At 36.1% G+C, this 23,663-nt stretch overlaps 5 protein-coding genes and 1 pseudogene across 7 annotated transcripts; 2 read left to right on the forward strand and 4 right to left on the reverse strand.

Annotated features, from left to right (window-relative positions):
- Positions 1–179: 179 nt before the first annotated feature.
- LOC108827551 (phytochrome-interacting ankyrin-repeat protein 2) lies at positions 180–1,901 on the reverse strand. 2 transcript variants are annotated; one of them, XM_056993461.1, is made up of 2 exons: positions 1,738–1,901; positions 180–1,260 (listed from the first exon to the last, which is right to left on the reverse strand). In XM_056993461.1, the coding sequence occupies exon 2, from the start codon at positions 883–885 to the stop codon at positions 361–363; it is 525 nt and encodes a 174-aa protein (XP_056849441.1). In that variant the 5' UTR covers positions 886–1,260; positions 1,738–1,901; the 3' UTR covers positions 180–360. The 2 variants fall into 2 exon arrangements, with proteins under 2 accessions (XP_056849441.1, XP_018456469.1); XM_018600967.2 differs by having other exon boundaries at positions 1,733–1,901.
- A 436-nt stretch (positions 1,902–2,337) lies between these two features.
- Positions 2,338–5,471, reverse strand: LOC130494259 (uncharacterized). Of its 2 annotated transcripts, none has more exons than XM_056993438.1 (7): positions 4,998–5,471; positions 4,531–4,916; positions 4,035–4,433; positions 3,510–3,959; positions 3,142–3,396; positions 2,826–2,977; positions 2,338–2,740 (listed from the first exon to the last, which is right to left on the reverse strand). In XM_056993438.1, exons 1-7 carry the CDS (start codon positions 5,236–5,238, stop codon positions 2,554–2,556), a joined length of 2,070 nt encoding a protein of 689 aa, XP_056849418.1. In that variant the 5' UTR covers positions 5,239–5,471; the 3' UTR covers positions 2,338–2,553. The 2 variants fall into 2 exon arrangements, with proteins under 2 accessions (XP_056849418.1, XP_056849417.1); XM_056993437.1 differs by having other exon boundaries at positions 2,826–2,980; positions 4,998–5,470.
- A 416-nt stretch (positions 5,472–5,887) lies between these two features.
- On the reverse strand, positions 5,888–7,236 carry LOC108824278 (40S ribosomal protein S19-3). Its single transcript, XM_018597670.2, has 4 exons — positions 7,080–7,236; positions 6,888–6,978; positions 6,612–6,795; positions 5,888–6,104 (listed from the first exon to the last, which is right to left on the reverse strand). The coding sequence occupies exons 1-4, from the start codon at positions 7,158–7,160 to the stop codon at positions 6,029–6,031; spliced, it is 432 nt and encodes a 143-aa protein (XP_018453172.1). The 5' UTR covers positions 7,161–7,236; the 3' UTR covers positions 5,888–6,028.
- Positions 7,237–7,395: 159 nt separating this feature from the next.
- Positions 7,396–11,072, forward strand: LOC108827974 (protein LEO1 homolog). Its single transcript, XM_018601503.2, has 11 exons — positions 7,396–7,609; positions 7,816–8,144; positions 8,331–8,460; positions 8,547–8,750; positions 9,012–9,182; positions 9,445–9,576; positions 9,759–9,938; positions 10,044–10,172; positions 10,233–10,337; positions 10,412–10,657; positions 10,754–11,072. The coding sequence occupies exons 1-11, from the start codon at positions 7,481–7,483 to the stop codon at positions 10,889–10,891; spliced, it is 1,893 nt and encodes a 630-aa protein (XP_018457005.2). The 5' UTR covers positions 7,396–7,480; the 3' UTR covers positions 10,892–11,072.
- Positions 11,073–11,218: 146 nt separating this feature from the next.
- Positions 11,219–12,962, forward strand: LOC130499968 (PLASMODESMATA CALLOSE-BINDING PROTEIN 1-like). The gene is made up of 4 exons (XM_056994597.1): positions 11,219–11,422; positions 11,688–11,927; positions 12,189–12,222; positions 12,673–12,962. Exons 1-4 carry the CDS (start codon positions 11,371–11,373, stop codon positions 12,944–12,946), a joined length of 600 nt encoding a protein of 199 aa, XP_056850577.1. The 5' UTR covers positions 11,219–11,370; the 3' UTR covers positions 12,947–12,962.
- A 5,736-nt stretch (positions 12,963–18,698) lies between these two features.
- Positions 18,699–23,552, reverse strand: LOC108828163 (uncharacterized; annotated as a pseudogene).
- Positions 23,553–23,663: the final 111 nt, after the last annotated feature.

The raw sequence follows: 23,663 nt of genomic DNA on the forward strand, positions 1-23,663 counted from the left end.
ATTCGTAAACCGTATTCAAACCAGCATCTAACCGACGGGTCTGCTAACGACCCGGTCATGTCAGTGTAAACAGAAAATTTGATCTGTGTTGTTTATGTTACACACCACAAAAACCAATTTTTAGATATGATTAGTTGATTTGCCTCACTAATAAGTAACCTGTTTAATCCACAACCACATTTATCAAAACCAATACATATAGCAATTTTATTATGCGGCATACCAGCAGTTTCATATATAGTAATTTCAAACCAAAACACAAACCATAAAATTCTGAGTTATGACAAACCATAATATGTTTCTGATTTCAGACAGTTTCTCAAACGATAAGACCTGAGAAAAAAACAGAGCAACAAGAACTCAGTTCTCCGAACTGGAAGATGTGTCTCCACCAGAAGAAGAAGACTCGCTGTTAAGCCTCTTCATCTCCTCGTACGCCCACTCCAGCCCGTGGCAGTAATGCACCGGCGGATTAAACCTAGTATCACTTATATCATCCGGCAAGAAAGCTCCATTCTCCACCAGAAACTTCACAGCTTCTCTCTTCCGCTCTTTAGCCGCTGCATGGAGAGGAGTCCACCCGCAGGAGCCCCATGTCCTCGCATCAATGTTAGCCCCACGCTCGAGAAGCAGATCCATGACTTCAATGTGACCCCCCTCTGCAGCAAGGTGAAGCGGAGACACTCCTTTCGATTTAGGTCCCCACGCTAGAGCGTTAACATCAAACCCTTGGTCGAGCAGCTGCTTGACGGCTTTCAAATCGCCTTTTCGAGCTTTGATGTGGAGCGGAGTCCAGCCTCTGTCGTCGAGGTTGGTTATGGAGGATCGGCGTCTGAAAGAGTTGCGCCGGAGAGAGAATACAACCACCGGCTGGTCTTGGATCATTGTAGGACTGAGCTTCGGCTAAAGTAGAGGATGAAGCTTTGCAAGTAGTTCCAGGAGACTCACTCAGCAGCCAGCACACAAGGAATGTCTAAAGCAGGTAACAAAAACAATATCAAGAGTAGACAATGAAGGAGGAGGCAAGACTAATGCAACCCAGAGAAACTGAAATTAACGGGAGGCAGAGGAGTGATTGGCGATGCAGTAAGGGAAAGAAGGATTCAGGACAGGGCCAAAGACGCGGAGCTTTTGAGAGATCAGAGTAAACGCCATAGACAAGGAAGAGAATATGAGCATCGGTTTGAGAAGGTTAGAAGCCTAGTGATTATGCAGAATCCTCCACGACATTGAGACCTGTGAGATGTGATTTCAATAGACCTGCCAATAAAGGAAAGGAAGGAGAATAAAACCAAATTAGTGAACACAAAAAAAAAAAACAGCAAAGCTGATATCTTTGAGACATAACACCAAAAAACCCCACAATCTCAGCTTGTATTAATTCAGACTAACCCTAACACTAACCCAACAATCTCAGCTTGTGCAATTCAGCTAACCCAAACACTAACAGGATGTAATAACACAAACCCCATCAACCATATGAACATCAAAGGCGATATCTTTGAGATGTAATAACACAAAATTAACAATCCCCGACCACGCAAAATCTCAGCTTTGTGTGATGCAGCTAACTTTACTACAAGACACCAAAACTCCAATTAAACAATGCCCTAACAACGCAAATCAATCGAATCGAGGAATCATCAATCAGCGGCTCCTAATTTCACACAGATCAAATGCAATTTCAAACAAAAAAAAGGATTGTTCACAAAGGGGATGGAGAAGCTCGTACCTTACCCAACGAGGAGATATATATAGAGAAAGAAATCTCTTGGTTACAGATTTTCTTCTCGCTGGAGGATTATGGAGTCTGCAGGAGACTACTTAGGGTTTTTTTCGTCGGAATGAAGAATCGAATCGAATCGAAGAAGAGAAAGAGGAATGAGTTTTGTTTACTATTTCTTGTCGAATGTGCCAACTCATACACCTTAATAAAGAAAGGTTTACTACACATCGGCTCAACGTAATGGGCCTTAATGTCTGGCCCATTCTATAACCGGGTTTCAGATCTTAATTTCCCGGTTCAGTTTCCGGTTAACTTTGTGTTACTTGCTTGCATATGAAGCTTACTGGAATTTGCATGTTGATACTTAAAATTCTCACTAGCTTAGGTTTTCTGGAGAATTAGTTAGGTTCTTTTTGATGACCCTCTTAATTCATTTTCCACTGTTGAGGTTGTAGAGAGAATTCTCAAGGTTTACTTGGCATATCCTTCCAAGAGCATCATTGAACTCAAGTTCACTAGTACTATTATCAAATACATATATAGAAATAAATATGCATATAACATGATAAGAATAACTTGAGTTTCAAGCAACAAGGCGTCAAGGCCACACAAGAAAACCCAAGTGTTTTAATTCTTGATTCAAGTCCATTACAATCTTAACATTATATTTGATCAATACCAACTCATCCAGTTATTCATATTTTTACCTAATAATTGGTTTCACACACACAACCTCACACCTAAAGTTTCGTTGCTGCCAACATTAACATGCTATTCACAAAATCATTGTTATAGTTTCCATCAATTCAAATCGCAGACTTAGATATTTAACTCTTTCCCCACCAAAGGCGTGTCCATAAGTTATCAACTTGGACCTTCTTACTCTCTTCTCTTTTAGCAGCCTCTCCGAGATGCTCCTTACCTCCTCCTGCACACTCCTTTTCACGCTCCTGTTTGTGCTTGGACTCATCTGGTGGAACTTGTACTCTCTCGGGAATCACATCCAAACATCCTCTGTAACAACCAATATACAAAGTAACCATTTGAGACTTTACTAGAATTCAAAGACGCAAGTCCAGTGATTGTTGGCTCTTGTTACCTCGATTCTTTTGGTATTCGAGACTCCCGATTCTGTCCATTGAAAACATGCACTAGGTTCTCAGATACTGCGTTTATCTCCTTCACTTCCTCTTTATCTTCTTGTGCCCCTTGATCAATTTCTTCTCGAATTTTCTTTGAGTCAACAAATGCCTTCTACAACAATAATCTAGTTTAGCTTCTTTCTCTTTGTTTTACGATGTATTATTATACTGCTATGCAGAGTTATATATAATACATTTTATATGCCTAAGGAGACTTGGAATATTGACAAATAAGAAAAAAAAAACAAGCAAATTGTAAGATTATAAACTTACATCTGTTTGGTCCTTGACCATGTCTGCATGTTTCAGAGAATCAAAAGCGGTTTGGTCTTTGCCCTTCTTCATCTTCTCTGCATTCTCTTCAAAAAGCTTGGCTTGTCCCTTAGACATATTTTCATTCTTGGCAGATTGCAACTCCAACTTATGTCGATGTTTTTCTCCATTGGTGTGATTCTCATATGCAGCCTTCTTGCAGCTCATCTGGCAGACTCTGCACCACACAACATGATCACTGGCTTCAAAGAAAGCCTACATACATGAAGAGTAAAAATAAATGTCAAATGGGGGTGTTGATTTTGATTTTTGTATTTAAAAAAATAAATAATAATAATAATAATAATGAGGTGAAAACAAGAAGTAACCTTTTGATTTGGCCAATGATGTAAGCGATCACAGACCAGTGTTGAAACACCCTGGCTGTCACAGATCACTACGCAAAGATGACAAAGCTTAGATCTAACTCCAACTGCTCTGCGTTCCATCACCTCCTTCTTCTTCTTCTTCTTCACCTCCCCCGAGTGATTATCATTTGCTCCTTCAGACTGGTTTAAAGGCTTGACAGTGCCATCAAAACATTCTCTGTTAACATTCTCCTGTTTGTTAACAGTATCTGCCTGGTCTTTAGTTCTTGGAAGTTTTTCTTTTACAGTACTACTGCTTTCTGAGGTGCCAAGTAGTATCTTTCTGAGCTCTTCACTTTGCTTCTCCAAGCACTTGGTCTTCTCTTGGGTGTTTTGAGACTGCACCTGAGGTTCTGTGGTTGTTTCTACTGGTTGAGACTTTTCTCTTGCACCTGTCTCTTCAATTGCTTCCTGATCCAAACCACATTATTATCATGTAAAGGCTTCTTCATTCTTTGTTTTTATCAGAAAATTTAGAAAACTTGCCTCTGATTGATTCACCGTGGCAACAATATGCTTCTTCTCTTGACTGTCTTCAGACTGAAACTGAGGCTCTGCAATTAATTCTTCTCTTGGTTGAGACTTTTCTCCAACACCTTTCTCTTGGTAGACTCCTACCTTCCTTTGCCTTCTTCTTGTTCTTCTGTTCTGTCTTGTCAGAACCTCCTTAGGAAGCGCATCTGGGCCAGAACACACATTTTCAACCTTACCTGATTGCAGCTCCAAGTTGTTTCGGTGCCTTTTACCATAGATGTGATTTGCATATGCCTCCTTACTGATGCAGCTGATCCGGCAAACAACACACAACACAGGTTCCACAACATCTGGTTCCTGTGCAGGTTTGACTGAAACACTAGCATGATGAGCTTTGTGACTAAACGCAGCCTGCATAAAGAAAACATACAATCTTTCCTTAGTTCACTCACAGACAAAAACCATCTACAAGTAAAGATACAACAGCAAGTTAAGCATGTAAGTTTACCTGAGAGGTCTGTCTTTTATCTGAGAGGTGTGCTCTGAAGCTATCAGAAGAAGTAACATTAGTATCTCCAGCTACAGAACTTGAACCAGTTGGTTTGCTGGATTGAGCTGGTTCAGAAACTGGAGAGGATTCACCACTAGCAAGAGGAGGACCTCCTGATGCTAAGCTTGTCCATAGCCATACATTTTTGGCAGCAGCAACAAGCGGAGCGGAGGCATGAGGAGGATGAGCGAGAAGAATGGTGTACCTCCTCATACTTAGCTGGTGAAGAGCATTGGAGAAGTCCCTATCTCCGGAGATGAGCATGATGTTGGCTGGTGCAGGGTTGTCTACAGCCCACAGTAACATATCCACTAGTATCTTTTTGTCACTCGCATCTTTCACTCCTGTTAAAGACCACAAAACAGAACATGAGAAGAAACAGTGACCAAACTCAAAAGGAGTGTTTGTTTTGTGAGAAAGAAAACCTGCAGGGACGTGATTAAGGGCAACACCAGTAGAAGAGAGTGCCTGCTGAACATGGTGAGGGATGAGATTGGTGTCGCCATAAGCGAGGATTGAGACGGGACCAGAGTAGTTCATTTTCAACAGAGAGGAACCCACGTTCTGAGCAACGGCATGTGCATCCCATCCTTTAGGGACCTCGCAGTTCTCTATATCCCACCAGACCGAAGTTTTGACTTTGGAGTACTCCACCGTAGTCATCATCGCTGTTAGATTTGTAGAAGGGAAGACACAAGTTGTGGTGTTTTTAATATGAATGAAGCAATTGTGTGAACGAAGGATTACTCTTTCTTTCTTTCTCGGCTTTCCTTCTCTGCTAAGGTATGGGTAGGGTATAAAGATTGGTAAGTAATCTCTTCACATCTGAGTTTGACTATGATGTTTATTGCTTTACCATGTCGATGAAGAAACCATTCAGCTTTCTTAAAGTCAGCTTTTTCATCCACTTTGGTTGTACTACGAGCTACTTATTGAAAACTGTACTACTTTTTTATTCTTAAGCCACGTCAGTAAATTAAAAGAGCGCCAATCAGACAATGAGAGAGATACTGCTGTAATAAAGGCCTAACCCGTTGTATCTCCATCGGTAATCCGCAGGAATAAAACTCGAAATTAAGATTTGATTGGAAAAGGTCTACAGAAGTAATATGGATGGTTTAACAAATTTGATTAATTAATACGATAATATCTTTCATTTTCCTACAGGGTATTTCAAACTAAATGTCCTGAACTAATTAAACGAATTAGTATATGTTTTATGATTGTAAATTTGGAGATTACGAAAATTAGTGGATAATATCAAACATAAAAGCCAGAAGTCGCTGAGAATTAAAGAAAAAAAAAGAAGCAGAAAAGTGGGAAAAAAAAAATCTTATCAAAACCAAAATGAGAGGAATTCCATCCAGTAATGTTTTCAAATGCAAAATATTTCAATACATATAACTAAACTCAAAACACACAAAAACTCTGGAGCAATTGTGATGAGGATCTTGATTTAGATGGCTTCTGCTGCGATCCTTCCAGCGACTTGGTCAAGATCTCTCTGACCACTTGATGTTATCTTCCTTCCCCTGTTTACATCACAAATAAGTATCACTCGCTTAGTCAATAAACTCGCAAGAGCAGTAACAAAAACATTATAAAACACGTATATCTATCAAGTTTAGACAATCTCAGGTCAAAACTGCACCTTTAAGGTGAGCTTTCTCATGCAATCTAGCTATACAAGTTTTCTAATGACTTTGATGTCATTAGAGTTTTGTGCTTAAATCATGTTCCTACAGTTCTCCGTTTTATAACCAAAGGAATACAAAATAAAAGAAGAATAAGAAGCAGTAATAACAACACGTTATAAAACCATGTACATTTAACTAGTGAGCAATGTATCTTATCAAGGTTGGACATAATCTCATGTCACAATTGCACTTTGACGCAGTTCTTACCTAACTAAGAGGCTGTAAATTGGTTTATACAATCTATTGACGTTCTTGTCATTAGGGTTCTGTGCTTAGATCATGTTCATACTTGTACAACAAGGAATACACAAATAAGAGAGCATGATGATAAAAACAACTAACCCCTTGGTGTCAAGGTCGACAATGTTCATGGTCTGAAGCTGCTGAAGAATGTGACGAGCAACACCACCACTGCTCTTGCAGAAATGAGGTGGACGGCTTCCGTTCCTCTTGCTTCCTCCGTAGATCCTGCGGAAAGCACCGACTCCAAGTCCACCTCTCAGGTACACTTTCCTCGCCATGGATGCTACAAAAAAAAAGAAAAAGAGTACAACTTTCAATATCAGAAACACAAGACACAACCGTCATTACATTAAGTAACGTTTGAAGTACACATACCAGCTCTGATGTAGTACCAGTCAGGGTCATATGGAGCAAGCTCCTTAAGTTTACCAGTCTTCACTATGTCTGTCCACGCTGGCAACTCAATCTACATCAAAAAAAATTCACGATAAACAGACAAGTAACATGGTTATACGACATCAATCATCGAACTATCGAGATGTAATGACGTGAATCTTTAAGTTATACCTTGCCGGAGCGCTTGAGATGGGCAGCGTAAGCCTTGACGAACTCGTGTGGAGAGACATCCTTCACCGTCTTGCCTGTCATTGTTGCTTCTTCTCCTCCTTGTGATTCGGCGTCGGCGCTTGTGCTTTTGGATTATAGATAAAAAAAACGAAATTAGGGTTTTTTAGGAGTTTCCTGTGAGGGAAGGTGTGCGCATTTACATAATTACCCTTACTGTTATTGGATCATGGACTCTTCTTGGGCCTTTGAAATATTTTTCTGGCCTGTTATCTATATTAATTATTAGTATTAGTATTACATTTTTTCTCTATAAACTCGAAAACAGAAACTCGACTCTTCAAGAGTTATTGAACCCTACGACGGAGCTCAGATTACGATCACTGTGAGGAAGAGAAGCGAAGATGGTGGCGGGAGAAGTAAAGAGATCTGAGATGATGCAGGATCTCTTCGGCGATAACTCCGAGGAGGAAGAAGAAGAAGAGGAGATCGACTCCGAACATGAATCCAATCCTCAGCCTCACTATCCTTCCGTAACTTTCTCTCCCTCCCTCTCTAACAGCTCCTTAGGGTTTCGTTCCTTCCCTGACGATCGTTTTGTTTTCTCGAATTGTCTCGGAATGTTTGGGTAATTGCGATAGCTTTCAGTAATTCATTTTCGCCTGAATTGCAATTGAGAGAATGCAAGTCATATAAACCCTAATTCAAGTTATAATTTGCTAATCGGAAACATCAATAGGATGAGGCAGAGGGAGGGGTGGAGCCTGAGGAAGAAGGTGAAGCTGAGATTGAAGTTCACGGTGAGCCTGAAGCTGAGTCTGACGGGGAACAGGGAGATGTGGAGCCTGGTCAGGGAGAAAGTGAGGGTGAGAGGGAGGAAAGTTCACAGGAAGGCGATGTTGCTGATCCACGCGAGGAAATTGGAGAAGAAGAAGAAGAAGAAGGAGATGAAGAGAGAGTAGCTACAAGGAGGAGGCGAGATGTTGTTGTTGAGAGTGGTTCAGAGAGGTCTGGGGAGAGGCGTTATGAGTCTGAAGATGAAGAGGTTGATCAGACTAGGAGTCCAAGGTACCCCCCCCCCTTTTTTTTGTTTCTAGTTGTTGTGTGGCTTTACTTGTACTTGGTATTGTGATTTTGATGTATTTTTGATAATGCTTGCTATGTCATCTGAGAGTATTTGAGATTCATTGGATTGCCAATTCTGCTTATGGTTCACTTTGTCTGTTGTAAATGGAAAAATGGCATGGCGTGTAGGTCACCTAGTCAGGAGAAGGAAGATGCTCCTGCTGCGCAGTCAGACGTTAACATTCGTAATGTATTTGGATCTTCGGACGATGAAGATGCAGAAGAGTATGTTCGGAATGACATCGAGGCTGATGAACCTGTGAGTTTTTCTTTTCCAGTTTCTGCTTTCTTTTGGAAACCATATGACTTTGCACTTATCTATGCTGAGATTTTCCATGTTTTCAGAGATCGCCAATCGAAGATGAAGAGGGTTCTGAGAAGGATCAGAGACCTGACGATATGATGCTCGATGATGATATGGTCCCTGAAGAGGATCCTCGATACGAGTCAGAAGATGAGCGTGTTGAAGTTAGGCACAGGGAGAGACCAGTTGGCCCTCCTTTGGAAGTGGAAGTTCCTTTCCGCCTTCCTCCAGGTGATCCCGAAAAGGTATATCTGCTTTATGTTGCTAAAATATTCTCCGTTGACATGCGAATCAATAGTTTGGTATCTATTGGATTTTCCTTTTTGATACTTCTTTTATGTGGAGAACCATTGCTTTGAAACATGCTTCCGCATTTATTTACATGAATGGTCATTTGTTGTATAGGAGAATGCTATTCGATCTTATACTCCGAAATTCCTTTTTTAGCCCAAAAGAATGAGGTTAACTTTACCCATTACCTTTTGTTTGTCTTTGATATATTTCAGATGAACATGATAAAAGTTTCCAGTATCATGGGCATTGATCCAAAGCCATTTGACGCCAAGACATTTGTTGAAGAAGACACATTTGAGAGAGATGGAACGAAGACGCGTATTCGTCTGGTTAATAATATTGTGCGCCATAGGTTTGTTAAGGGTCGAGACGGTAAAACATATGTAAGTGTACACTTCTTCCTATCTTTTCCCCGTTTAAATTTTCTGTCAAAGCTTTGTTGTTGCTATGTGTTTTACGATTGTGATTGGAGTGTTATTTTACGATTTGTCTCTGTTGAGTAGTTCTTCTAATCCTTTAGGCTTCATCGGAAACCTGCCTATAAACAAGAGTCTTTTAGTCTTTGTTTGTTTGTTTGGGTTATGTTCTACATTTTCCTTACTTCTGCTGCAGTCTACTAATATCCCTGTTATGTTGCATATGCAGAGTGAAAGTAATGCTCGGTTTGTAAGGTGGTCAGATGGAAGCTTACAGCTATTGATAGGAAACGAAGTTCTTGATATAACTGAACAAGATGCACGTCAAGACCAGAACCACCTTTTACTGAAACATGAAAAGGTGCTAATTCTTTATTCCTTCTGCTTATGTTTACCCGATAGATTTGTAGTTGTTCCATCCTCCTAGGGCTCGAACCAACGATCAACTGATTCAGTCAAAGCTTCTCACGGGAAACATTCCAAAGTGGTATGTTGTTCTGAAAAAAAATTCTCACCTCTCACCTTATTTGGATGTCGTTGTAGGGAATCCTTCAATCGCAAGGAAGAATTCTGAAGAAAATGAGGTTTATTCCATCATCTCTAACGTCAAATTCCCATAGGCTTTTGACAGCCCTTGTTGACTCGAGGGAAAAGAAGGAGTTCAAAGTTAAGAACTGTGTCACTGACATTGACCCTGAGAGGGAGAAGGAGAAGAGAGAAAGGGTAACCTCTTAACTTGAGCTCCATACAATCCAATTGTGATTTCATTTGTCGAGTGTGTAGACTTTTCCTCATTTGATATATATATATATATCAAATTTTCACCAGATGGAAAGCCAAAACCTCAAGGCTAGTACAAAGCTGAGTCAAGCGAGGGAGAAAATCAAGCGCAAGTATCCACTTCCTGTTGCAAGGAGACAACTCTCCACTGGATACTTGGAAGATGCTCTCGAAGAGGTTTGTTTCTATTGTTTGTGTCATTTTCTAAAGCAAAGACTAATTGTTTGGTGGAAGCAGGACGAAGAGACAGACCACTATGGTTCTCACCGCTCAAACCGTGGCTATGAGGAGGATCTGGAAGCTGAGGCGCAACGGGAACGAAGAATTATGAACGCCAAGAAGGTAAACAAAAACATATTAATACCATTTAGAAAATAAAATAATTGTTAAACCGCTTCTCCCTCGTGTTAAAGCAGAGCCAGAAAGGCTTTCCGGGGAGGTCATCAATGAGTTCAGCGAGACCGACAAGGCGTCAAGCGGAGTATTCAGAGAGCGAGAGAGAGGAATCAGAGTATGAGATTGAAGAAGAAGAGGAAGAAGAGGAGGAAAGGCCACGTTCCCGTAAAAGAGTCAAGGAACCAGAAGATGAGTACGAGGAAGATGAGGAGGAAGAAGAAGGAAAAACCAACAGATATTCAGAAGAAGATGAAGAAGAAGAAGAGGTAAGCAATGTAAACAGATTATGTTATGTTATAATGTTGTTGTTAATGAGAAGGATCATTCACAGATTGTAAATTGTTACGTTGTGGTGAATGCAGGGGGTTAAGGCAGGGAAGGAACGTGGTAGTAGCCGGAAAAGGAAAGGGATTGAGTCGGACGAGGAGGAGGAGTCTCCTCCGAGAAAAGCTCCGACTCATCGTCGTATGGCCATGGTTTACGACAGTGATGAAGACTAACAATTTTTCCATAAACAAAGCACTATCCCGTTTCATCGAAATAAAAAAAATTGTAATGTCAGTGTTTTGAACTTGTCTCGTTTTAATTAAATAGAAAACGATCATCAGATCATGATATGGATTTTTTGATCATTTTGTTCTTCATGTAATTTGTAGTTGAAGACAGTGTTCATTTTTCTTATTGGCAACTCTCTAAAGGTTGGTGAGATTAAGAAGACAACAAAAATTCTGAACATTTAATGCAAATACAGTAAATTGATAATCAATGATAAAATGAACACACTGTTGTAATTGACAGAAGACGACACACCACAAGTAGCACATTCATCTCTCTATACACTCAACAAGTAGCCAGCCACCCACTCTCTCACTGTTTTCTCCACTTTCTCTTCTTCTTGCTCTAGAGATCTCTCTATCTCTATCTTCATTATTTTCCTCTCTAGAGGACATAAACAGTGACATTCTATCTGAACGCATCTATGGCTGCTCTGGTTCTTTCACTTCCCATTCTAGCCATGGCCGGAGACTCTAGTAAAAAAACTTACACACTTGTTCAAATTTATTAGCATTAGTCTTTGTCTCTCTTACTAGTTACTACTACCCGAGTCTCGAGCCTTTTTGGCTCTGGTTTTGAAAAAGGATTCTTGTAGCACTCAAGGGTTTTACTGTTCCTAAGTGATATGCCATTGATAGACATTAAAAAGTTACCTTTCTTTTCTATTTATTGTCAAAAGTTAAATAGTGCTTATAATCAATCACTAAACATTTTTTCTCTTTTTGTTGGGGGTCTATGTAGGTGCGTCATGGTGTGTGTGCAAAACAGGGCTCAGTGATTCAGTGCTACAGAATACCTTAGACTACGCCTGTGGAAATGGAGCAGACTGTAATCCCACTCACCCAAAGGCACCTTGCTTTAACCCTGACAATGTCAGGTCGCACTGCAACTATGCGGTCAATAGCTTCTTTCAAAAGAAGGGTCAATCTCCAGGCATTTGTGATTTCAGTGGCACTGCCACTCCAACTACCACTGATCCAAGTTAGCCTCAACCATCCTCGTTTCACTGCTCTTTGGTTTTCTTCATCTTTGATATACAATGTATATTTGAGGAACTTGAAACATGAGAACACAATGCCTTTTTTTGAAGTGATTGTTAGTATTTCTTTAGTGCTCAGCTGAATGATTTTAGATATGCCAAAATGCGTGATGAATACTAGTTTCTAGCTTCAGTTCTGTGGATAATAATCAATGTACTAACGTTTTCTGAGATTGTTGAACTTTTTCTTTTTCTTTTTGCAGGCTATTCAGGATGTACCTTCCCAACTAGTGCTAGGTATGCTTTCAACCAAACTTTTGATATATCTATAATCAGTTCATGACTGATATAATAGTATGATTACTTCATTGGTTTGTACAACTATTATTTTTTCATTAATTCTACTATTCTCGATACATCATGGTTCGGGATTATTTGGACTACAAGATTAAACCAGATTTTAGAACAAGATTTAATAAGTCATAGTCAACAAATAGGAATTCATTTATATACTCAATGGTATTCTTAATCTTTAATCGTTTTGACCCTTCAGTTACTAGAAACTGAGACTGGACTCTCTTCTTTTGTTGGAGTGTTTTAGTTTAGAATATGAATTTGCTTTGAAGTTCTTCCATTAGATCATTTTCAGTTCATCGAAGACCTGGTCTGCTTATAAATTTCATCGGATAGGCTTCATTAATGGGTCTCCCAAGAGTGATTGTTTTTTTGTCTTATTTTTATATCCAGCGGCTCTGGAGGCAGCACCACTGTGACACCAGGCACAACCAATCCAAAAGGCAGCTCAACCACCACCACATTTCCTGGTGGCAACAGTCCTTATTCAGGAACCTCAGCCAATGGAGGTTTTGGAAACAATAGCACAGGAGCCACTGGGACAGGGATTAATCCAGATTACTCAATAGAAAGCAGTGCCTTTGCTCTCGAGAACTCAAGCAAATTGTTCACTTGCCTTATCTTGATCTCTTTAAGTGGATTATGTTATTTCTCGATGCTGTTCTAAGGGTGTTAACTGTTAATGTTCTCTTGTTTTGTTGGTGCACTTATTGTCTCTAGGACATTGTATTGTCTCTAGGACATCGGTCTAGCTTAGTGGTAGTCTATGTATGTGTGTGTTTTAGTTCTGTGTTATGTTCTTGTTGTGAGATGATTTCAGCTCTTGGTCTTACTCTGGTAGATTTGATCGTAGTGAAAAAAATTTATATATAAATGATCTTATTTTCTGTTACTTTAAACAAAAAACTAGATTAAGACCAGTGTTCAACCTGGCATGTTGACTCAAACCAGCCCAACCGCACCAAACTGAAATATTCAGTTTTTAGTTTAAATTTGACTAGAGTTTTTTTAATACACCCACTTGTTTATTTATGTTCCATATTTATATTTATAAATTTATATGAAAAATGTATAAGTGTCATATATGTATAAATTTGTATGAAAAATGTATGATACGCCCACTAGGTGTCTAATGGATCTCTGGAATTAATTGTGGTGACAAAGTTGAGAATTTAATGTATTTATTCAAATACTCTTATGATTATGGTTGAATTAAAAAACGTAGACCCATTTTCTTGTGGGCCATGGGGCGCATCACATTGGCCCCCATTTAAGCCGCCCCTGAATCTTGTGATCTTAAGAAATACGAAAAACGAAGTCAATATTTATTAACTAACATAAAGCAATGTTAAATTGAATCACTACAAAAAAAAACACTGTTTAACATCATTTATTTTCTATTTTGGCATCACTTATAAATGATGGAAAATAATTTTACATCACTTAAATAAATGACTCTGAAAGTGGTGATGCAAATAATTTACATCATTTTGTTTAGAATTGATGCAAAAAATAATAATATTCACATCAGTTGTTATAAATGATTTTAATATGTATCAATTGTTAAAAATGATATTAACAGTTACATCAATTTCTTAATTGATGTTTATATTAGCATCGGTTACAATAATCGATCTTAATTAATTATATTATTTATTGATAAATAAATTAAATTGATATAATTTTTAAAAATAAATTTAATTGTTGTATTATTTATAGCTTTTATTTTTATAATTATCGTATATAGAGTATTTCTATAAAAGATAAATATTTTTTATTAATAATTTCTTTTTTTCAGTGACAATACAATCAAACGGAAAATAAAAAACAATAGAAAGAAGCAGGAAGATAAATTTATAAAGAACAAAAGAAATGTAAAAATAGATAAACAGAATTGTCCATGAAAATTTCTTCAATCAAGATTCTTCTTCTTTCTTTTCTTTTTTGTAATTTATATTCATATTTCAATCTTTGTTGCTGGAGTAAAGACTTCCTCCGACTTCAAATCAGTGTCGTATCCACTTTTACTTCTGAACATTCCCAAAGATCTGTAAGCCATAAACAGAACACCTATAAACTTGTAATTTTCTCAAGAAATTGAAGAAATGAAAAAGGAAGAAAATAATACCTTTCATAAACTTCCATTATCCTTCCTAAGGAAAAAAACAAATTGTCATCATAATGACTCATATAAGTGCTTGGTTCTTGTTGAAATTTTATTTTGAGACAAATAAGTTAGAACCATAAATTTTAAACTGATAAAAAATATAAGAAATTGAGAGAGCAAGAGGAAGAGTAAGAGGAAGATGAAGATGAAGATATAGTTATTGACAAAGAACATAATGCGTTGTTTTACTGAGGTGAAAGTTATATGAGAACATGGCCAATCAAAAAAAAGAAAAAAAAAAGTTAAACACAAAATATTTTTTTACGATCGTGATCTATTTTTTCGTTGTTTATTATATTTTCTTAACAAGATTGGTTCAAGTAGTTATGATAGTGGTTCCATTTTTTTCTGGGATATTACGCAATTACGTTCACTGTTTTATTGGTGTTAATTATCTTTATATTAACTAAAAATTTTAATTGATGCAAGTTAAAATTAAAATAAAATCATTTTATTAAGCTGATGTCAAAGATAAATATAATTATATGTAATTTACTATTTAAGTTGGCATCAATTGTTTATTGAAGTAAACTATGTATCGTTTAATAATAAGTGATGTGAACAAAAAACAATGAATACATCATTTATTAACTGATACAACTTTTTATCATAGAATCATTTTTTGTAAAGTGATACAAAATACGAAAAACATATCACTTTATTGAATTGATGCAAAATAAATTAATAACAATATCACTTATTATTAAATGATGCTAATTTATATTTATTTGTCTCACTTAAAGATAAATGATTTGAAATAGAATCACTTAAATATGTGATACAATTTAAGTGATTCAATTCACTTCTTTTTTTGTAGTGAATATACCACTGCTCTGTAGTAAAAAAACACTACTCTCTCCGTTTTTAATTGTAAATAGTTTTATTTAAAAACACAAATTTAGAAAATTATATTTTTAAAAATATATCATTTAGTTAATTAGTTCAACCAATTATAAAAAATCTAACATTATTTTATTGGTCACATAATATCTAATAAAAAAATGTGCATTGAAATATGTAAATTATTTATACTGTGAAACAATTTTTTTTTCCAAAACTACCTACATTTTGAAACAGAATGAGTATATTAGTGTAAATAAGATTCTTTGTTTTAGTTGACATATAATTATAAAATGACTCAATCGCCAATGTCTTTTGCTTAACATTTCTAGCGACTCTTCGCCAACAATGGTGTACTGATTTCAAAGTATTTTCACTTAGATCCACCAACCTGATTTGAGTGGTTTAACATCTCTAAGAGATTTAATACCTAGTAGTCATTTGGATATGTGATCACTGATCAAAGACTATAACTGTTTTTTGAGCAAACCAAAGAGTGTAACTAAGATAGTTTTGAATATCTGGTTCTAACTTTATATAAAGCACTTGGAAGTTAACGATATATATGATCATTCTGGTGTAAATCGTGAATTTCTTAGCTAATTTCACATTGGAAGGATGCTAACGATGTTTATTGTTTCTTCATCCTAAAATTTTAGAATGCGTACTTTTTAGAAAACATAATTCAGTTTAATTGATTAATTCAACTGTTAAAAATGATTTTCCTTCCCAAGTTGCTTGTTCAACATCGCACGTTATGTTGTCATTTCATTATAATTCTATAAGAAATGTTGAAGTCACGCTTTTAAGCATTTAGATTTAGTAATAATTTAGTAGAAAGTTGATCCATGAAGAAACTAATACTCCCTCCGTTTTATAATACTTGATGTTTTAGAAATATAATTTTGTTTCAAATTAGTTGAAGTTTTGAGATTTTAACGTTATTTTAACTTTATTAGAAACTGTTCAACCAATTAGATTTCACAATTTTTTTTATTATTGGTTAATTGATTTTAAAATTATATCTTTGAAATATTTTTTATTAAAAAATACAATTTTCTTAATCTTTGTGTACTATGGTAAAACATCAAGTATTATGAAACGGAGGGAGTAAATGAAAGACTAAAGCTATCATTCATCAATCATGAGAGAATATAATTATCACCGAATACAAGACAATATACTAAGTTACATGTTGGACATAAGCGACGTTTACGCGAGGGGAATCATAATCATTTGAAGACTTTTTCTTATCACAACATCTCCGATCTACGACACTACATTAAATAGTGTAGTTTTAGCATTAAAAAGGTTATTTTCTAACCTTAACACTAACTTTCTAAATAGGCTAAGAATATTACTTTTTACTTTTTAACAACATTTTTTAGATACAAGATGCATTCTTTATTAAAAAAAAATATTTGATTGAATAAATTTAATATTCATTCAAAAAAATGCTAACTTTCACATTAAAAATTATTTTATCATATTATATTTATTTATTTTTTATTTGTTATTTTAATTATTTTTTATTAATAAAAAATAAATAGTAATTTAGTACATTGAATAGTACTTTAGTATGGTAAATAGTATCACACCAAATTTAATGTTAAACTAGATTTTGACCCGCCCTTCTAAGGGCGGGTATATTTTTTGTTTAATATTTTTTATATGTTTGAAGTTTTCAGATGGTGTTACTAATTTTAGATGCTTGAAGTTTTTAGATGGTGTTATTAATTTTTTTAAGATGTTTTTAATGTGATGTGCGTGTTAAAAAAAAGAATGTGTCGTGTAATATAATTAATAGATGAGATAAACAATACCCTTTTACATTTACCCAGCAAAATTAAATTAGTCGGCCCATCTACAATTATTTTACAAAAGCCCCTTATCAATCTATTAAATTACAAAATTAATTGGCCAAAATTAACAATAAAAATAATTTTATCATCAATCGAAAAGTCTGGGAAATAAAGAAACGTATGGTCATTACATTGACAACTTTTTATTATTATGTCTTCACTTTTCTGTCGGTGTATTCTCTTCCCTATGTTATTGTCTTTTCCTATTCCTCTTCTTCTTCAAAAGCGTCGATCCGAAGACAAAATACAGATTTTTGAATCCTTTCTTTTGATCTTAGATCCGATCTTATATTGTTCCTGTAAGTATACTCTTTTTGATTCAGGATCGACATCTTCTAATCTATAAAGGTTAGACTCTAAAATTTTAAGGCTCTTAATTTTTAGCTCAAATAAATTAATTATATAAGTTTCAGGGATAGGTTTGATATATGTATATTGACGATATATTATGGTTATCATCTTTATATCGGCCATCGATTAAGATTTCAAGACATGCAACAGAATAAATAATTTTGTAATTTTTTTTATATATTTGCAGGAGTAGATTACCATAATCTTATTTTGTGATGGCAAAGTCTACGGATCTTATTCCTAATCTGTCGACAGATAATAGTAACTGATGTAAAGTAAATGTTTGTATTGAACATTACTAATACCTGTCTACGGTTTATATTAAACAACTTATTTGTCTATTTCTTTTTACAGCGTAAAGAGAACATATATTAGAAGGAACAATAAGACAACCCCTGAAAATAAGACAACCCCTGAAAAGATAAGTCCACTTCTCTATCTCTATGCTATATATAATTGTTAAGCTATGAATGTGTTATTTTGGTAGAATGTTATTTAAAGAAAACAATTTGGAAATAGATGTTTTTGGTAAAAAATAATAAAAATATATGGTTATATTGTTTAGTTTGATGATATCACATGTTTAGTTTGATGATATAACATGTTTAGTTTGATGTTTGTTGGTAAAAAAGAATACAAATAGATTATCTTTCTTTGGATAGTGAACAGTAGGACTTATTTCTTTCATTCTTACTAATCGTTGTTGTTTAATATTATATATACATAAACTTTGTTTCAGGTACTTGAGTTACCCAAAGCAGAAAATGTAGGCGTACCCGAAGCAGAATAAATATCTTGGCCACAGTCATCAAATGCAGAATAATAAGGTCAGTCACTAAAACCTAAAGAATAGTATAGGAAAATGACTATAATGAATTGACAATTTAGGAAGGATCTAATAGTATAGGCAAATAACTATTATGAATTGACAGTTTAGGATGGAAGGGATAGATTATTTCTCTGAGTAGTTTGCCGCTTAGAATTATTCTTAGATATTTTATTTTTGGCATTAAAATAAACTGCTTGAATGTGTGATAATGATTGTAGTATGCTAAATTTTGAATTAGCCATGAACACAAAAATAAGAACTTAAAGAAAACATGATGACTAAACCGAAACAAAAAGTTCAAAAGAGTTTAAACTTCAGAAACAAATTCATAACATTGTTCAAAACGGTAGAAAATAAATAAAACCAGAATTCATTCTTCACCTCCGTTTTCAAGGTTGTTAAACACTTCTTTGAAAACGACATTCTTAGTCTTCGTCTGAGGCTTTCCATCCTTGTCCACAATCAGAATTTTCAATCCTTTCTTTGAGGTCACCCTAGAAATTGCAACATAGAGCTGTCCATGCGAAAATACTGGTCTAGGAAGATATAAACCAACTTGAGAGAGTGATTGTCCTTGGCTTTTGTTGATAGTTATTGCAAAAGCCACAGCTAAAGGCAATTGTCTTCTTCGCATTTTGAAAGGAAGCTTCTTATCTGATGGATGTATCAACAATCTAGGAATATAAACTGTATCCCCAACCTTCTCCCCAGTAAGAATTCTAGCGCCCACCATGAAATCCATCATCTCTGTTATTTGCAATCTGGTTCCATTCATTAAACCCCCTGTAGAATTAATATTCCTGAGCAACATAACAGGACAACCAATCTTCAATCTCAAACTGTGGTTCGGCAATCCAGAAACTTTGATACTGTTCAAAAAGTCAGAACTGAGCGCTTGATTTTTTGTTGAAGTTGTATCAGATGGGTCAATACTGTCACAACTCAGAAAAACCCTTTCTTCGCCTGGAAAAAACATCAATAGAAAAATTGTCAATGAGTAAAGAAAATATAGAAGTTATAGAATATGTAAAAAGTGTTCACTAACCATCAAGTTTAGATAACATATGATCGTTAATCATATTAACATCTTCATTAGTTGGGCATAAGATTGCTCTCTCTTGGAAAAAGATAGGATCCTTAAACTCTCTCAATGAATCACTGCTTCCATAGATCGCCTGGCTTATAGTCTCAATAGGATCCTTAGGGTCAGTGATTAAAAACTCATCAGGAATATCAATAAGAGCCTCTCCATCATTAGGCTCCGCAATCTTTCCATCCCCAACATCCAAAATCCATTTGGAAAACTCCTTAAGATCATTTGCTTCATCTTCAGTCAGATTATTGGAAGACAATCGCATATTTTTTGTGAGTTTCAAGACTTTGCAGTGCTCCCAAAGATATGAAGAATTCATTGCAGCCAATACAATTTCTGCCCTACCAGCTCCGGTAATGACTGGAAGTACCTGGCGAAAATCACCTCCAAACACGATCACTTTTCCACCAAATGGATTTTTGCTATGATTCCGCATTAGATCCTTCAAACTTCTGTCCAAAGATTCAAAACAATATCTGCTCATCATGGGTGCTTCATCCCATATGATAAGTGACGCTGCCTTTATCAAATTGCCTTATCTGTGCCATGTACCATATTGCATGTGGTAAATTCATCTGGATTAATGGGTATACCAAATCGGGAGTGAGCAGTCCTACCCCCTTGTAACAATAGAGAAGCAATTCCGCTAGATGCTGTATTCAGAACTATATCTCCTCTACACCTTATTGCAGCTGATAGGACTCGCCACAAGAACGTTTTTCCAGTGCCACCAAATCCATAAATAAAGAACATTCCACCTCTTTCAGCATCAACAGCACCAATGATCTCATCATAGATTTTCTTCTGTTCATCCGTCAGCCTGAGTATATCTCTATCATGAGCCGTTCCAAGTTCTCCAAGATCGTAGTTACGTTCATCGAATATCAATACATTCTCAACCCGACTACGACTACTTCGAATCTTTGGCATAGATTCATAAGTGGATAAAGAACTCCCATTTCGTTTCATAAGCTTCTCAATCTCTATCAAAGCAAATTGTTGTTTCTCTTCATCAGTTAAAATAAGTTCTGCATTAGAACAAAATTAATCAGTAAACACACAACTATTATTATAGCAATAAGATGTCACGTGTTTAAAACCTTAACAGAAGCAGGTGAAAATGCAGCAAGTTAATACCTGGTCTATTCAGACGTTTCCTATGATGATACTCGATGTCTTCTGACAATAGTTCCCAAGTTTGTCGGAAACCTCTGGTTGACTTAAACTATCAGAGCATATCATCATCACAAACATCTCTCTAACAAAGGCTGCAGAAAACTTTGAAAGCTGTGCCTCACTAAATCATCAATATATCATCGTCGTTCCAATAATCCTCTAGCGTAACATGCATCTTTGTACTCAGCATATACTACATTGTTATAGGTCTTTATTTCTTCAAAACTGGTAGGACCTTTAACAATGTTCAATAACACTCTCAAGTAATAGGCTGCCTCTTGCTTGCGTGGAGCATAATTGATTCTTCCAACACTAAATCCTTGTTTCCTTCTATTGAACACCTTTTTACGCTTATCAAAGGTATAAAAGTTAGGGATCTGAGCATAAGTTAAAGTCCTTGCGAAAGCATCCACCTTATTCAACTCAAACCACGCTAGAAACATTGTGTTTTGAATGAGTTCACGGCTGACAACGTCATGAAGCTTGTCTTTACCTTTGAAAATAATTTTTTGTTTCCCTGGTAGATGGAATTGCAGTATCTCAACCGGAGTAGATCTGTAATGAATCGGATACTTAAAAATTCTCCAGGCACCTTCACAAGCTGAAACATATCTATACAATACAAAAAAATAGTCAGGCGTTTACAGTTTTTAAACATTCACATAAGAAAAAAAAATTTAAATGTAAACTGCATCAATCACCTGCAATCGAAGAAGTCTTTTATTTCATTCTTTTTTTTCTTCTTCACACCTTCTTCAACTGTGGCATCATTTGGTGCAACATTTTCTGATGGTTCAACAGCCTCTGATGGTTCAACAGCAACAGTAACACGATCTGCTCCCTTGTTAATATACTTAAACAAATATTTAATAGAACCAGCTTGGTTGCACCACTCAACATTGATGTGAGCTCTATAACGGAGAGACAACTTCTTGTTATATGGGATAACCCATCTATTATCGAGTTTAATGCCGTTTTTCTCAACATAAACGCCTGGTTGTGTACGTCGCCTATACACAGGAAAGCCCTCTTTGTTAACTGTAGTTTTCTCTGAATGTCGTTTAGGATAATTCTTCTCACATTTCCCATTAACCATACATGGTGAATTCATGTTGGCTGCTCCACATGGACCATGAATCATCATGTCCTTAACAACATTATACAGCTCTGGCTCTTCATCTTTATCTGGTATTTCAGCAGATATGATCTTGTCTATGTCATCAGTAGTTGGCAATTTTGAATCAGGATGCATAAAAAGTAGGATGTGAGCATGAGGGAGGCCACGTTTTTGAAACTCCACAGTATACATAGCTGAAAATATCAAGAAAGCAATCGAGTTAGTAAAAAATCTAATACAAAAAAAATTCAAAACGTGAAACACACAAATACTTACATGAAACAGTTTTTCCCAAAAGCTTCTTCTTTGTTAAATCATCCATCAAATTGTCAAGCTTCATCTTAAACACCCGACAAATAATGTCAGGTCTGTCTTCAGCTTTCAATCCATGTTTCTGAACGTATCTAGTAATCTCTGGCCATTTAGGATTGCAAGTGAATGTGATAAAAAGATCAGGGAAACCAAAATGTTTGCAAATGGTCATGGCATCTAGATAGTTATTCTTCATGTATCTAGGACTTCCTGTGAAAGATGCTGGCAATACAAACTGCTGACCTTGTTCATTCATATCGATGTTGCCTGCACTCTCAGATTCTTTAATAGAATCATAGCTGTCGGATCGCAAACATGTCTGGTTAAACTTGAGGTAACGGAGCCTGTTAGATTCAATTGTTGTGTAAGCATCAACCAGAAATTGCTGAAACAACCTTCTTGACTTCAGCAAAACGTTAGACTCATTTTCTCTATCTTGAATCCTGAATGCAAAAAACTGCCTCATGCTTATTGTATCCTTTTTCAACTTCTTAGTAGCTTCTGTGACTCCCTTCTTAATACCAAGTCGAAATCCATCCTCACCATAAACAAATATTAGAGGATACTGTAATGCAAGGTATGAAACATGAATTTCACTTATCCTTTGAAGGTTGCCTGATTTTTCCTCAATAATAATGTCCCTCTTATCCATTCCCAATTGAAAGTCTCCCGGGATTAATGCTGCAACTTCAGAAGCAGTAGGCATGCTATATGTCCTTCCATCTTTTGTACGGTCACTAACAATCCTCATATGGAGAGTACTCTCGGTTTTATTATCCAATCTGTGTCTAGCTTGCCGAAATTTGGAGACATATGGATTCACTTCGTCTAGCATAGCTATTACTTTCTGAATGATCTCCTTTTTCAAACCATCTTTCTTGCCTTTGCTGTAAACATTGTTAAAGCAAGTTAAGAAGGTGCAAATCTAGATGAAAGTGTAAAGAAAATGTTTTAAAGAAAAAAAAAAACTATCACAGAATCTACAAACCTCAATGCGTTTATTCTATTCTCTGCCTCATTTTCTGTGTCGACAATGTATAGTTGACCAAACTTTGCAGACTCCCCATCCCTAGGTTTCAAACTCCCCATCCTATGGTAGTTTTCACCTTGAAGCTGAAACATTTTTGGTCCCTTTCCTTTAGGAACAGAACGATCAACCTTCCCTCCTATAGAAGTAAATGAAAAGACCATGTTATATGGTCGGGTGTTCCTTTGATAATGTTTGCTGAGCTTATCACTTCCATTAAGTAGTCTTTCCATAATCTCGGGGGGTTTCTTTAAAAGAGGCAACTGAACTTGACCTTGCATACAACATAAAGTAAAAATGGGTTTCTTGGACTTTCTACTCTTGTTTATGCGTTCACCAAACCACATATACGCTCCACAATGCTCACAAATATGTGTTGCATCACCTTCATCTACATAATCTACAAAATAGAAATTTAGGTAAATGGACGATTAAAATCTTGTTGTCTTTGTTTTCATACAACTTCAAATTCTGCTTGGTAAATTTAGGTTCATGACTTACCAAATTCCTTTTTAGCAGTCTTGGAAGGTTTAGGCTTGGAAGTTTTAGGTTTTGTATTGGAGAAAGCCTGTTTCATAAGTGCTGCCATTGTAAGAACTCGTTTTTTCTG

The sequence above is a fragment of the Raphanus sativus genome, chromosome 9 (genome assembly GCF_000801105.2).
Source record: "Raphanus sativus cultivar WK10039 chromosome 9, ASM80110v3, whole genome shotgun sequence".
NCBI classification, from domain to species: domain Eukaryota; kingdom Viridiplantae; phylum Streptophyta; class Magnoliopsida; order Brassicales; family Brassicaceae; genus Raphanus; species Raphanus sativus.